Source organism: Myxine glutinosa, chromosome 11 (genome assembly GCF_964187855.1).
Source record: "Myxine glutinosa chromosome 11, kmMyxGlut1.1, whole genome shotgun sequence".
NCBI classification, from domain to species: domain Eukaryota; kingdom Metazoa; phylum Chordata; class Myxini; order Myxiniformes; family Myxinidae; genus Myxine; species Myxine glutinosa.
Window position 1 is genome coordinate 137,562,386 of NC_136271.1, and position 16,690 is coordinate 137,579,075.

Sequence of the window (16,690 nt, forward strand, 5' to 3'; positions counted from 1 at the left end):
GTTGGTGGTCTTTCCGTCTTCTACCGTCTCCTCTCTGGCCTTGCCCCCCCAGCCCTCTCTGGGCTCTGTCCCCCAAATATTCCTACAGGTCGCACAACATCTGCCTGCAACCCTCTTATGGTTAAACTGCCAAAATCAAGACTTTCTGTTCACCTTCACTCCTTCATTCCTCTTTTCTCCCACCTCTGGAACAAACTCCCTCACTCTCTTCAATCCCACTCCACCCTCCAGGTCTTTAAAACAGCTGTTCACCACCATCTCTTATCCTCCCCCATCCAAAACCATGATCTTTTCTACCTCCGCTAATTTCGGTCCCCTTGTGTTTTATACCTCTCCCCCCCCGCCCCCTCCCCCTCCCACGCCTCCTGCCCCCAAGCCCTCTCCCTCCCACACTTCTCCCTGCTCTCAAATGTTGTGGTTGTGTGCTTCCCCTTCTCTCCCCATCTTGTCTTCCGCTCCCTCTTTTTGTATATTTTGTTTGTCTGGTTTGTTTTGTTTGTTTGTTTGTGAAATAAATGTTAGCTCTTTCACGAGCCTCGATTCAGTATACCAAAAAAAAAAAAAAAAATATTACACGTTACAAACTAGAAAGCATCCCAAAATGCAAAGCCTGTCCACGTCCACTCCGGCCTCGAACTAAGCTTGACGAAAACAACAGCTAAAAAAATATATAAAAAAGGAAAATGCTATCAATTTGTGTTCTCCATATTCTCATAATAAAGGTTTCTTGAAAATTTGATGACAAAAGCTCAAATGGTATAAAAGTTTTGCCCTGGATAGACAACAAAACAGTTCATTGCTCCCATAACCTGATCCATCTCAATTTTGTAACCAATTTAAAACTAAAATGCAACAATGCTGATATTTTTAGTGATAAGCAACTCTTGTGTTATTATAAAAAGGCCACCGCTAATGGTCACCACATTTCGAAGTCATATTTTTTGTGACTATATTCCAGTTACAGTCATATCTTGGGGAAGGAGTCATATCTCACACATTTTGAATGCTCCAATTTATTGACATCATAAGATGGCAAATGTTCTTCTACATAAGCTGCAAGTTATTTAATGTACTTTGTGCAGCAATCAACCAACTTCTGCCTTCATGGTGGAAGGCCTTCCTTCTGAAGTGTCCTTAATATGTGGCAGTATTAACATACGTCATCAGATATTTGAGGTTCAAATGAATGACTTGCAAGTTATAAACTTCAAAAACGGTTTGTCCAATACCAACGCACTTTTTACAAACCATTCATCTCGATTGCCACACTCGCCTCTGAGCTGGCTAGCCTGGGTTTCAATCTAGGCCCAGCTATGAAATGTCATCCCGGTCGGTGTTTCACAGGCAGAGCCATTCATCAACGTGTGTGGCGTCCCTCATATGGGTGTTACACTGGGCGTCCCATCTGCCAGCATTAGTTAGTGGATGTTAAAGATCCGACGGCGTCCTCCGCTAAAGGTGGGCAAGCCAATCGCCGACGCCATAAAACAAATTACAAATTTCTGCCCTATCCTATAGAGGGGGCACTGCATCAGTGGCACAGCCCCGCTCCCATGTAAAATGATGTAACCAGCAGCCATGTGCTGCATACAAAAGGAACGGAATGGATAATTGGATTTTGTCAACATTTATTTATTCTCCAATTCGCCATTCTCTTTTCCTCTCTGAGTTTGAACAATATTGCAATACAAAGTGAACGACCTCAGTTCTTTGTATTCTTCGGACCTTCACATATATTCCAGGTTGGAGGTGTTGGGAACCTTGCACTCCTTTTCCTTTCATAATCGTTTTCCAATTTTGTGATGACTCCACTTTGTTCCACATGATCGCCATACCTTTTTGAGGATTTTTATTTTCTATTATTCCCTATACAACCTGTAGCTGCTGGGAGCACGGTGGTACCGCTCATGCAGTACCCGTTTACAGTAAGCTGGTACTCATTCCACGGAAGGATGACAGGATGAGTCAACACACATGGTGTTATTTAACGATACGACAGGGGCTTGAAACCAAGACCCTAAGATATTAAGCCAGCCACCTTAACCGTTAGGCCAACACCAGGCTTTTTAAAAATAGCTGACAAGTCCTGTCATTGCCTCTATATACCTTGCCAGTCACATGACCTTTTGTACATAAATTAATCAGTGGTTCATCCATGTGTGGTAAATAAAACAAATAATAATAAAACAAAATCACACCCATGTCCGAAGGAAGCGGTTCGGTTTGGGATTTTTAATATCATATGAAATAGGCAAAGCCTAGAAACGAACGAAACCCATGACAATTACCCTTTAGAAACACTAAGAATTAATTACCCTTTTTGAATTAACGACGGTGGGTTAGAGAGGTTCTTCTTAATTTTTGACAGACGGACATAGCCAAATATTCTTCATTTTTAACGAACGGGCATAGCCAAATATTGAAGCGGCTTCACCGCTAAAAATTCCCGATGCCGAAAAACAGCAAAAGTCATTCTATAGTGCATCGCTGACTTGTATACACAACTATTGCACACCGCACCTTTCCTATGCCATCTCCAGGCACTGCATAACGTCATTTCCGGGCACCGAAGGGGGCTCGGCAATGACGCACACTGAAAGGGAGTACTCAGTTTTCACTCTGGTTGTTTTTTTGTTTTCTTGTTTGTTTGTCTGGGCAATATCTCAGCCATCATTTGAGCTAGGAAGCTGAAATTTGGGCACAATAGTGAGCATGTACTTTGTCAAAAACGGTATTTTTGTTTTTTGATGAATCAATTGATTAGTTACTTAATTATTATCGATTAATTAAGTACTTATTTATTTCCTTTCTCTTCTGGCCATTATCTCAGGCACCTTTTGAGTTAGGAAGCTGATATTTGGACATGGCAATGACCAAGTGATGTGGCTATAAAGGATATTTTTGATCTATTGATTAATCAATTAATCGATTAATTTAGTTATTGATTAATCAATTAATTATTTCATTTTTTGATTAATGACTTATTTAATTAATTTTCAAAAAGTTACAGCTTCGGATGAAGCACGAGTAGTTTAGGTATGCTATTAGTCAATTGATTTAGAAAATATTTTATGATCATCATTTATTGATTTTAATTATGCAATTAACCAATCAATTATTGTACACCTCTCTCACCCAATACAGTCTATGATATGCACGGCGATATTGCTGGGCGCCGCTGAAGGTGCCCCGGCAATGCCGCGCTGGAGGATATTTAATCATTTGGCATGGGGTCGGTGTGCTTTGAATGTATCTGTACTTGTTTCGTTTAATTTTCTTCCAAATGGAGATCTCGCGAGATCTTGGAGACGGCGGCAGGGATTTTCGAAGCTCCACACGGTCTCCACGTTTTTCGAAGTTAAGTCTGTTCACAATTGTATTTTGTCGAAACTGTATTTATCTTTCGGTGTGTGAAGTTATTGTGTGCAACTTTGGTTGTTTCTCGGTGTTTATCTTTCATAAATTGATCGTCTGTTTGCCGTGTCGCGAGCAAGGCCTTGTACAGTGTGCACTGTACAACCTTGAGGCTTTGTTTTTCTCTCAGTGGTCCGTCGTTTGTGATCCAATAACTTTCGTTCTCTGTATTCCCAGTCTTTTCACCCATAGCCTACTTCCTTGTGTAAATCTCAACTCAAAAAAAAAAAAAAAAAACATTTCCTTCTCTGTTCTCATTCGTTTATTCATTCTTATTCGTTCGTTCGTTCTTCGACCACGTGTTTCTCCCCCATTTCCCCAGATAGTTTTCACTCATTAACCTTCAATGTTTACACTTTCCCCTCAAGTTATGTATTCCGTCATATTTTATAACACCTTTTTCTTCTTCTTCTTTAAAAGGCTGCTTTCGACTTGCTCACCAAATCAATTCATCCCAAAAAAAATATCCATCTCCTATAGTGCCTTTGTTCTACATTCCCTAAACTCTCCTGCACTCCATCCTCCATCCAGCGTCCTTAAACGTATTTTTAACTCGAAGGTCACAAGAAACTCATTTTGCAATAAATGTTCGTTTCCCATAAATCGTACACTTTCAAAAATCCAATCTCACCCCTCCCCTCCAAATCTTCCCCATAACCCCTCCCCTCCAAATCTTCCCCATCACCCCTCCCCTCCAAATCTTCCCCATCACCCATCCCTTTCAAATCTCCCCCCTTGCCCCCTCCCTCCTAAACTACCCCCTCACCCCTCCCCGCCAAGACGCCCCCTCGCCCCTCCCCTCCTAGAATCCTGCCTCACCCCTCCCCTCCAAATCTCCCCCATATCCCATCCTTTTCAAATCCCTCCCCTTGTCCCTTCCCTCCCAAACTCCCCCCTCACCCCTCCCCTTCAAATCTCCCCACCCTCATTGCTTCTCAATTTCCCCCCGCTCACTCCCCCTCCTCAAAGCGTCCTCCCCGCTTCTTCCCCCTTCAAACTCTCACCTCCATCTCCCCCAACCTTCTGCCTCGCTCTTCCCCCTCCTCAAATAACACCTCATTGTGGCTCACCCAATCACCATCAAACCTTTTGTCCGCCCCATCCTTCCCTTTCTCCGAGCTATTCTGAAATCTCTGACACACCTTCAACAGCTCTCCCTACCTCTTCCACCTCTTCCACATCTTACCCTACCCCTCCTCCCCCCTGTTCTGTATCTGATGCTCCCCCTTCCTCTTCATTAACGGTATGGACCTCAAACATCCGGGGCCTTCGTTCAAACTTAACCGATCTCTCCATACAGGTTGCTTCTGTCAAACCAGACGTGATCTGCTTAACAGAAACTTTCCTCCTTTATGATGTCTCTGATTCCATAGTATCTCTCCCGGGCTACTCCCTCCTCCGGTATGATAGACCTGAGCCTCGTCCTGGAGGCGGGGTTGCTATCTTTATCAAAAACTCTCTTCCTCACTCGCCCTGCACTGCACTCTCTCCACCTCACCCCCAGGAATACCTCTGGCTACGGCTTCCCCTTTGCTCCCACCTCTTGTTCATATGTGTGTTGTACCGTCCACCAAACAGTGATGACTCCATCTACATCTCGCTGTCTGATGATATGGACCAACTTCTATCTACTCATCCCAACTCTCTCTTCCTCATATGTGGTGATTTCAACTGTCATCATGCCAGTTGGCTGGGTGTGGGTACCTCTCTCACCAGCCATGGCTCCTCAGCAAAGGACTTCTGCGACTCACTGGGACTGACACAATCTGTCAATTTCCCGACCCGGATCTCAGTCAACGGAACATCTTCTCTTCTGGACTTGGTTATGACTAACTTCCCTGAAAATGTCTGCTGCTCTTCTTCTGCTCCGATCGGAACATCTGATCATGTCCTTGTTAAAGTGGACATCTCTCTGACCATCCTCAGGGAGCCTGCTCAGCGTCGACGAGTCTGGCATTTCACTCAGGCCAACTGGCACGGTCTTCAAGCAGCCATCAATCATCTGGACTGGTCTCCCATCTCTACCACCTCTGACATCAACTCATCCTGGGAATTCTTCCAAAGTAAATTGCTCTCTCTCATGCACAGATTTATCCCATCTCGTCTTCAGTTGTCATACCCTTCCTCCTGTCCATGGTACACGGAATCTTGTGGTGAGGCTGTTGCCCAGAAACAACTTGCCTTCGTCTCCTGGAAAGCAAATCCAACGGAAGGAAATCTCATTTCCTTTCACAAAGCCCGAAACAAGTGTGTGTCCACCCTCAGGAGAGCCAGGAAACAATATCTCTCCGTTCTCAAGACCGAACTCTCTTATCTGTCTCCCTCTTCCAAATCCTGGTGGCGTCTGGTCAAATCCGTTTCTGGTGTTTGTTCCCCCTCCATCCCCTCCCTTACCTCAAACGGCTACACAGCTGACTCCGCACGTGAAAAAGCTGAATGCCTCAACTCTGTGTTTGCCTCTAAATCTTGTGTCCCAAACCCATCCCTCTCTGTACCCACCATACCCAGTCGTACCCTGCTGCTCCTGGACTCCGTGTCCTTTCCTCCTGACAAGGTGGAAAAGTTTCTGTCAACCCTCGACTCTGATTCTGCAACTGGACCCGACGGCATCAGCCCACGGGTCCTAAAATCCTGCTCTGCTGCTCTATCTCACCCTCTCTCTGTTCTCTTCACCCTCTCTTTTGCTCAAGGTCAACTGCCATCTGCTTGGAAATCAGCCAACATCACCGCTTTGCACAAAAAAGGTGCAAAAACAGATCCTAGCAACTACAGACCAATCAGCCTTCTCCCAATTATCAGCAAAGTCATGGAATCCATCATTGCTTCTGATATGAAATCTTTCCTCTTCTCCAATGGCTTGATCTCTGATCATCAATTTGGTTTCAGACCAGGTCACTCTACTCTGGACATGCTGCTTCTGCTGTCTCAACAATGGATGGAGGTCCTCAATGCCAAACAGGAAATTAGAGCTGTCTCCCTCGACATATCACGTGCCTTCGACACGGTCTGGCACCCCGCTCTGCTCACCAAACTCTCCTCTTTTGGTATCCATGGAAATCTCCACGCATGGCTGGCGGACTTCCTCTCTAGTCGTCGTCAACGTGTGGCCCTGAATGGGTTTCTCTCATCTCCTCTTCCTGTTCAGGCTGGAGTTCCCCAAGGCAGTGTTCTGGGCCCCGTGCTTTTTCTGGTCTTCATCAATGATCTCTCTGACTCTCTCGAAAATCCTCTCTATCTCTTTGCTGATGACTCCACTCTCTGCCGCTCCATTCCTCTTCCCTCAGATCGGCAGTCTGCTGCCTCCTCACTCTCTGAAGACCTGGACAAAATCACAGACTGGTCAAACAAGTGGAACATGTCTTTCAATCCTGACAAATCTCACACTCTTACTATGTCTCTCCGAAAAGATCGACTGGACAACCCTCCCATCTACTTTCTCAACAATCCTCTCCAAGAAGTTCTGTCGCTCAAGATTTTGGGTCTCACTATCTGCCATGATCTTTCTTGGGAAAACCACATTTCCAAGCTGGCCTCCAAAGCCAGTCGCCGACTGGGCATCCTCCGTCGTGCGAAGTCCTTCCTCGGCACACCTGAGCTCCTCACCACATACAAGGCTTTCATCCGCAGCTCAATGGAATACTGTTCTCCCCTATGGGCCGGTGCTCCTGCCTCACACCTAGCTCGGCTTCACGCTGTTGAAACCAAAGCTTTCAGAATTATTGGAATCTCCCGCGATGAAGCTATCTCTGAGGGCCTTTCACTCACTCACCGCAGGCAGGTAGGTGGTCTTTCTGTCTTCTACCGACTCCTCTCCGGCCTTGCACCCCCAGCTCTCTCTGTGCTCTGTCCCCCAAATATTCCTACAGGTCGCACAAGATCTGCCAGCAACCCTCTGATGGTTAAACTGCCGAAATCTCGGCTCTCCGCTCACCTTCACTCTTTCATTCCTCTTTTCTCCCGCCTCTGGAACAAACTCCCTCACTCCCTTCAATCCCACTCCTCCCTCCAGGTCTTTAAAACAGCTGTTCACCACCATCTCTTATCTTCCCCCATCCAAAACCTTGATCTTTTCTACCCCCGCTAATTCACCCCAGATCCACCGTGTTTGAAATTCCAACTTCTTTCCTGGAAGTCCTGGCAGTGTCCATATGTTTTATACCTCTCCCACTGCCCCCTTCCCACGCCCCCCCCCCCAAAGCCCTCGCCCTCTCTCAGATCTCTCGATGTCTCCATGTCTCTCGGTCCCTGCTCTCAAATGTTGTGTTTGTGTCCTTCCCCCTCTCTCCCCATCTTGTCTACCGCTCCCTATGTTATATGTTTTATGTGTCGGTTTGTCTTTCTGTGTGATTAATGTTCGCTCTTTCACGAGCCTCGATATTGTATACAAAAAAAAAAAAAAAAAAAAAAAAAAAAAAAACTCACCTTGTTTTTTTCGTCTGATGGAAAAGCCATCCCTTCCGCATCTGGTAGCAAGTGCTTGCTGTGGGAAAAGCGAATCAGCAGGTTATTTTAATTGTAATACTTTTAACATCATCATAATCATCACGTACCATATGCTGGATCATGCTGTTCTCATACACATGCCTTCTGAAGACTTTTAGTCTCTGTGATAAGTTCCTTTATTAGTTCAAATCACACGCGATCACTGACAGATATAGCAGTCCATATTGCTAATTCTTTCTTGGATGACCAACATCAAGTGTGTGTGTGTGTGTGTGTGTGTGTGTGTGTGTGTGTGTGTGTGTGTGTGTGTGTGTGTGTGTGTGTGTGTGTGTGTGTGTGTGTGTGTGTGCGTGCGCGCGTGCGTGAGAAGCCTTTTCTTTTGATTTCTGAAGGATCTCAGGTGCAGCAATTCCATACCTCGAGGCCAATTGCCCCAAAATTAGCTCTAAAAAATTATTTTCACATGTGGAAGGTCAACAAACGTCAAAAAGGTTAAATGAGGCCATTTGGCCCAACACTGCTGTGATGCATTCCCACGTTCATATTTGTTACAGCTTTAAACATCAATTTTATTGATGGTTTAAAAGGTCTAAAATCTAAATAACTCGATCTTGATCAGGTGACTCAACTTGGCATATACATAAGGATAACTAAATAATTATTATGTGCAATTTTTGACCCGACCAGACCTGGTGACACCGCTGTACTCACTTTCGTCTCTCTGAAGTCTAAAGGTCTTGATGACACACTGATACATGCGTATCAAGTTGTAATTTGAAGCTGAAGTCTCGTAAAATTGAATTCTTTATGGCCTCTTCATCAAACCACAAAACAGCTTTGTCATTACACTTTCAGCTTTGACGGTCAGGAGATCGATCCCTCATTCGCCTACTATCCAAAATTTAACAGTGATGTTTGATCACGACATGAGGATGCCTAATCAGGTCACACAGTTGTTTCACTCTTATTCGGCAGATCTATAATCTTAATCGCATCAGGAGGTATATGAAGCGCGATACTTGTCATAATTACCTCCGCCACCAAAGGTGGATGGAGGTTATGTTTGCACCATGTCTGTCTGTTTGTTTGTCTGTCCGTTTGTGAACAAAATATCTCAAAAAGTTGCAGACGAATTCGGACGAAATTTGGCAGAGATGTAGCGTATGTGACAAGGATGAAATGTTTATATTTTGGTGAAGATCCGGATTCGGATCCGGCTACTAAAATTTTTCAAGTGATTCTTCACCATTGGGAGATCGGGCCAAAAACGATACATAGCAGGATATCTCAAAAAGTTATGGATGGATTTGGACGAAACTTGATGGACAGGTTGTGTGTCTGACAAGGACGAATCGATTCGATTTTGGTGAAGATCCGGATCCGGATAGTAGAATTTTAAAAGTGATTCTTCACCATTGAGTGATATGGCCAACTAGGCCGGAGGTATGCTCTCTACTGAGTGCCGTTCTAGTTACTTTTGTGCACTCGGGCTCTCCAAGGTGGATAACGGTAGTTCTTTACTTTGTGCAATCAATAAACAGGATTTGTATCGAATACAAAAAGTAAATGTGCTCGCCTGCTCTTTCAGCAACCTAAATGGTCCCATGTAACTCACTCATTAAGCCAATTGCACTGGCTCTGAGTTAGAGAGAATACAATCTTACTACAACGGAGCAAACGTGGATGTCACTGAAACTCCAAAATTGACATGTAATGGAAATAACGCCACCATTGGTGATAGTCGGTATTACAAATCATCTTCCTTTAGCGTATGATATGGAGTATGATGTGTTGTGATCAATAAAATGTCTTTCAAAAATGATAAAAATTATAAAGTGCATCTCTAAGACTGTGCTGCAGCACATTGTTCACCGTAGGTGGGCCGAGGAGGGTACTCTTGCCTAGAGGGCGGGAATGCCCGCTAGTACGGTACGGAATAATTATTTAAACGCTTAAGTCCTTATCATCTCTCCCAGTATACTTATTCTCCTCTTCTTCCCTTTATATACCGGTACACATCTCATATTTTACACAGTACAGAAACTTTACTCACATCGTTCTAGAACAGGCCCTTCCATCGTTGTGCATAAATTACACAAAAAGGCGGGCTATAGTTCCTTTCAATCAATTGCCTTGAGGCTTTGGATAAACCTACAATCTCAATGAGAAATACAAAAATAGGACAGCGGTCCTGAAGCTCACCTGGATCAGGAGCAACAGTCACTCAAACCCACCAAAGCCCACCTCAGACCTTGGTTTTATGGGTCGCTGAGTGCGAAAATCGATGTTGGCATTTAAAAAAATTACTCAATGGCGGCCATATTGGAATTCAAAATGGCCACCCGGTTTCAACTACTTTTCAACATAATTCAGGCATTTTTTTTACTCTATGAAGCCCATTTTTGTGTCACAAAATATCATTTATTATGGGTAGTAGCTCATTTTGCATAGTTCCAGTGCAATCAGAGTGCCGCCATTTTGTTTTTCAAGATGGCTGCCATTACAAACCAAATAATTAAGATCTTATTAATCGGGGAGGACTTTTTTGTAATCGACTAAGTTTTAATGGCTATATAAGAGCAAATGAGTTCATACAGTCACAAGGATAAAACCACATTGGAATGTAGTTTTTAAAATCCCTCTATGGTCGCCATATTGGAATTCAAAATGGCCGTTATGTTTCAACTATTTTTCAATATAACTTGGGCATTTTTCATTCTATGAAGCCCATTTATTTGGCAAAAAGTAGCATTTGTTATGCATGGCAGTTCATTTTGCATGATTGAAGTACAGTCAGAGTGCTGCCATTTTGATTTTCAAAATGGCCACCATTTCGGAGCCATTTACCACTCAGGCTTTTGGTTGAACACATGTTCTTAATGGTTAGTTTATCAGGCACAAATTACATAAAGGAATTGACCAGTGTTCAATATCTCTAAAATGGATTACCAACAACTTGAGTTCAAAACCAACAAATAACACATAACACATAACATACTCTGGCATTCAGTGAGTACTGCTCTCTCAATTACATCAGTCCTTGCTTTGGTTTCCAACTCTTGTACAGGCCCAACCATAATCCATCGGATAAGTGTATAGCCTCCAAATCAAGTGGAACATCATCAATGGTGCTGGAAACTTGTATTGGATAGCATGATGGGATTTCCTTCCTGATGAAGTCTTCAATACTCCTGCGTACTTGCTGTGCTGAGCTGTATATACGAGTATGCTTCATGTCACCTATGTCACTGCTTGTGATAGCGGTGTAGACCATACCCTCCTCACATGCTTCTGGGGAGTACAGAACAGCAAGTTTTGTTTTATTCAACTGTAGAACAGATTTCAAATGGGGCAGTTCTGATAGTATTTTTTCCTTGAGCCATTTGTAGGTTAGCTTAGGGTGATGATTTTCAATGGCTTCTGTGCCTCCTAGCATATTAACGTATGTTGTATGGATGTCCGCTATTGACAGATATGCTTTGTTTCTGGTTTGCAAATCAACAAGATTAATCAATTCAATTAAACATGCGACTTGCATTGAATTTTGTCGGGTCCCCATCTTTGGTTTGGCGGCTTCTTCTCGCAAAATGTGAAACGCATGTTTCCTCCAACACGGTTTATGATACTTCACATCGATTGCGTGCCCATCGGAAGGTGCGATTGAGGTGTTCAGTCGTGTTAGGAATACTGCATTTCCAGATGCTTCCGCAGTGGCCCTGAGAGCTTTACCAGCATTTTCTGACCTGAGATTCAGCAGCTGCTCTTCATCTTCATATTTCTGGCAGAAAAAACACACATCTTTGTTTCGTGGTGTTGTACATGACCGTGTAAAAACGGACTGCGAAGAAGTTGATGGTTCATCCATTCTCAAGCTCTTTCTCTTTCGCCCTGGCTGCTTATCAGAAATTGTTCCTGTAGACAATGAATCTGCCTTGTGTTTAGCGGCACGAGAAACCATTGTTTTATTAGTAGCATGGCTGTAGCACTGACGATGCCAAATCGCACCCGATGTCTTAAGCATTTCTGTGGTAGTTTGGTCTTACTCGCTTTTGGATTTGAAGAAGAAATTGGACATCTTGTGAGCCTGATCGTTCTTTCACTGAATCAAGCAAACGGACGTACGAGTTATCTTTTGGGCATTTCACCAACGGTCCTTTGCTTATTGTAGTCTTTTGACAGATAATACACAGCTTCCAATTGGTTGATTCTTGGGTTTTCTCAGACTGACAGCCAAGCTCTGGTACCTCGTCCATGATGTGTTAGTATCTGTTATGCTGAAATGAGAAGAATGTTAAAGACACACACATCCTTGTTAAATGCTAAGAAGTCAGATATTTTGCCCACAGGTTATCACTAATGATTGTTGCACCTGAGGTCTGTTCACACTCTACTGCTGTACAATGCGGTAAAAAGGGTCTAACAAAGTTTTACCACTGCAGCAACGCAGTGCTTGATTTAACTATTAATTTGCGGTAGTGATGCTGAGCAATGGCAGCTGCGGTGTGGCAGTGCAATGCAGTTGAGTATGAATGGACATTAATAGTGGGAAATATTGCACAAATGCTAAAATATTGTCAAAGTTGATATTGTTTTCGCAAATTGACGGTTTAAGGTCAATCGGATGGGCCATTTTTCCAGTTTTAGTCATTACACTAAAAACAGTAATACTTCATATTAACACATTGATCCCATAGGAAACGAGTCAAGGAAGCCAATAATCGCATTTATATTTTCATAGGTCTTGCGGTTCTTGAGTTAAGGCCAATAACATACTAAAACGAAAGTTTCGGACGTTTCCCCCACCCGAGAAAAATCGTGCACATGGGGTGGAAATTACACCCCATGTATCAAGCCTTGTGATATCCTTTATAAAAAAAACCCATAGCTTTCCTCTTGTGTGTCAGCTTTATTTGCCTCAATATTCGAGTGCAAACACCGCTAGGTCATGCCCACCTCCGACCTGCCTTAAATGACATATCTGTCCCTGGGAATAATTTTAGAGCTCTGTGCGTATGTTTATTGATATCCGTGTCCCTGAAAACATAGGTATAGACACTTTATTTGCATTTCTATGTGCTCTAGGAGCAAAGATATGGCAAATTATATGTGAAAATGGCGGCCATTTTGAAAACCCAAAATGGCCGCCATAACGACATTTAAAAAAATGTCAACATTGATTTTCACTCTCGGTGAACCTTTAACTTCAGAAAAATGTAAAAATTAGCAATTCCCCACAAAAAGCCAGCAAACAACTTTCCTCGGACACAGCAAACCTGACTACAAGTGAGTTGGAGTACAAGGTTGGTTCAGCATGGTTTTTATTTTATTTATTTTTCAACAAACATCTGCGCTGTTTGAATAAATATAATCAAAGAAGTGGGATAACCTTCACGCAGCAGCTTGGCGGACCAGAGAGATACGATGCTTGTTGTGGATTACAACGTCCAATAGAACGACCTTGGTTTGTGAAACGTTTACGAAAGCATGACAATTATCTTGTGCAAATAAAGCTTTTTCTTCCATAACAAAATCCACATTATACTTGATACATCACAGCACTTGAAACGCATTGTACAAACTCTGCTCAGATGCGAATCACAACTTCTCAGCTTTTGTGAGGGTTTTGGGTAACTTTCATTGACCCGATATGCGTCACATTACACAATTCCGTTCAAGACCATCTTTCTTTAACGGACACACTTATTACCATTTAACGGACACACTTATTACCATTTAACGGACACATCTATTACCATTTAACGGACACACTTATTACCATTTAACGGACACACTTATTACCATTTAACGGACACATCTATTACCATTTAACGGACACACTTATTACCATTTAACGGACACACTTATTACCATTTAACGGACACATCTATTGCCATTTAACGGACACACTCCTTGGGTTGGCTGGGAGAAACGTTCTGACCAAGCATTTCATATACCGGCTGACCAGACCTGACACCAGATGAAGTAGTGAGGGCAGGAATTTGTTCAGGGTGCTGGCAATAGCTTCCCTACTCTTCGCGAAGGACACCGTAGGATCTTTAATGTCCAACAACTAACGCTAGCAGATAGGATACCCTGCTTAATGTCCATCTGAGGGACGGCACACGCATTGATGAATCGCCCTGCCTGTGAATGACAGTTTATAGCTGGTTCGGGATTCGAACTCAGGCTAGACAACTTTGAGACGAATGTGCGTATCTCTAGGCCATCCAACCCAAGCCATCTTGCCAACCCCCAAGTTCAAGGCATAAAAAGAAAAGGATTGCCATTAGCAGACCAACAACAAGACTCGGACTCAAAATCGTTTTTTTTATTTACTTTTTTATTCCATATCCAATGGCCAAATTAATTTTTTGCCACAATTTCCAGTGTTCTTATATAATTGTCCATTCGTGTTGGCATTTTGACTTTTCCTCCATTCTCAGCAACATTCGACTTGGCATCATCTTGCTGCACATTCCAGCTTTACTGGAGTTACTTTCACGTTGTTTCATCAGGGTTCACAACAATGAATAAAGTGTGTAACAGAGACATTAGTATGAAGCCAATGTGTCGAGATACAGGAAAGCAGGAAAAGGCTTCCTTTTGTGAAGACTTACTGCACGATCCAATCGTGGACAGCAAGTATTGGAAGGATAGCTGTTCAGGGTAGTGAACTCTCCTCGATAAGATCATTTCAAGGTTATACAGGTTTCCATGAAACTACCGTTACGTTTAACTAACTGTTCGCGAAGGACACTGTGGGATCTTTAATGGCCAACGACTAATGCTAGCATATGGAATACCCAGCTTAATGTCCATCTGAGGGGCACATCGATGAATCACCCTCGTGACAATTTTATAGCTGACGGGTTATTTCCCCCAGAGTTGATGTATTTTTGTATGACTTGTCATACACCCTACTGGGACCAGTGCAATGCCATACATATTTGCATAGAGAGACGTGAGGGAGCTCTCCTCACCCTGAACCCTCAGTAAGATGAATGTTTTACCACTTAAAACCAGCCATTAGGTTTGGTTTGGTGTTTTGATCGTTCCCCAACCCTTCTCCAACCTCAATTATTGTCTGTCTCTTGGTGTGTCTCAGTCTCAGGTAATGGAAGCACCAAATGCCAGAATATGGCAAGTGAGCATAAGGAAACAGTCAGTCGAGGACAAACTATAGTATGATGAGGGGACTCGCAGGAAGCAAAGAGGGTGAGATGAGAGTGAGAATACAAGACCCTAGGAGTATAGGGGAAAAGTATAGGAGTATTCCCAGGGTATAGGGGAAGCCAAAGGTGGGAATGGGCAGAGGTTTTGAAGGACTAGAGGGAAGAATATGAGGCAACAAACATGGAGGCAGTTCCATAGATGAAAGAAAACGCAGGATGAAGGCATGTAAGTGAGCATACGTTTCAACTTGGGTAGGGTAAGAAGGTGTGGGTTTATAGAAAACACCTGGAACTTGGGGAGGGTAAGAAGGTGTGGGTTTATAGAAAACACCTGGAACTTGGGGAGGGAGGCTGTGGAGGCAGAGAAACAGGGTGATTTTAGCAAGATGAAGAAAATGAAAATCTTTTTAAAATGCCGAAAGGGGGCAAGAAGCAGACCCGAGCACTCTGCCTCGTACTGAAAGATAACAATGGAAGCTCTTCATAGCCAAAGATGGCCATTCACATGTGACGTATGAACACGTGGGTGCACACATTTTATTTATAGTGTAGGAGCAGCTGCCGCTATAAGCCTGGGGTCTAATCCCGAGCAGCTATAAGCTGTCATCTCAGTGTTTCACTGGCAGGAAGTCATAGGCCGGGAGATTCATCAATGTGTGCCATCTCTCGGATGGATGTTGAACGGGACGTCCCATCTGCTGCCATAGGTTGTGGAGATGAAATATCCCACGGTGTCCTTCGTGAAGAGTCCGCGAGCTTTTGCCAGCACCACGAACACATTCCAAATCCCTTCCCCATGTACATATTAGAGCATCAGGCCTGGCCAGCCGGTTTGTGAAAGACTTGAGCCTAAAGCTTCCCCCGAGACAACCCCACAAGAACGTGCAAATAATTGCGGTCATAGTAGAAAAAGAAGAAGAAGAAGAGGAAGAGGCAACTGTACACACAGCAACTATATTCTGAGATAGCCAGCAAGTGTATTCAAAAGAATGAGAACGTACGAATTTTCTGAATTTGGGCAACATGCCGGCAATGACGACACGACTCTTAATGAAAAGAAACCATTGGCTCTTTAATATCCACCAAATAATGCCAGCCACTCAACTCCGCAAGAAAGACACTAAATAAACAAAACAAATAATGCTAGCAGACAAGACACCCAGCTTAACGTACGTCCGAGAGTGGGCGCAAACTGAGATGCAATGCCCTGTGTGCAAAGCACCAATTGGACAGTTTCCTAGTCAGGTTGAGAATCGACCACGGACTAAACAGTTCAAAAGGTAAGTGTGCACTTCCTTGCCATAATTCTGTCGGGAAAGTCTACAAGTAAAAATAAGCAATCCATTGATGAAATAAATAATAGGATGGTACACTGAAAGATGCCATCTCCTTGTAAACATCACAAGTTTCTCTGCTACATTTTAATGAATTACATACCTTTGAACGAGTGCCTTGGCCAAATTAATCCTGCCACAAAGTTTAGTTCTTCTGTTATTCTTAAAGATAAGTAGGATAAAGTTTTTAAAAAAACAATAAAAACTTTAAATTTTCATTGCTCTTTCTTTTGCCAAACAAATTCTGCTTAAGATTCACACCGTTTATTTAATACATAGCAACGTTTTTCTTCTAAGGCAGCTTTGGTTTAGTTGTCACTTAAAGCA

The 16,690-nt window shown here is 43.2% G+C and overlaps 1 protein-coding gene across 4 annotated transcripts in view; it reads right to left on the bottom strand.

The window, feature by feature from the left end:
- The window catches only part of LOC137436810 (sodium-coupled neutral amino acid symporter 2), a 112,861-nt gene that overhangs the window by 64,283 nt on the left and 31,888 nt on the right, over positions 1-16,690 (bottom strand). For all 4 annotated transcript variants that reach the window (XM_078765906.1, XM_068130935.2, XM_068130934.2 and 1 more), the window contains one exon: positions 7,837-7,894. In XM_078765906.1, the coding sequence (XP_078622032.1) occupies positions 7,837-7,894 (58 nt within the window). The remainder of the gene's footprint in view (positions 1-7,836; positions 7,895-16,690) is intronic.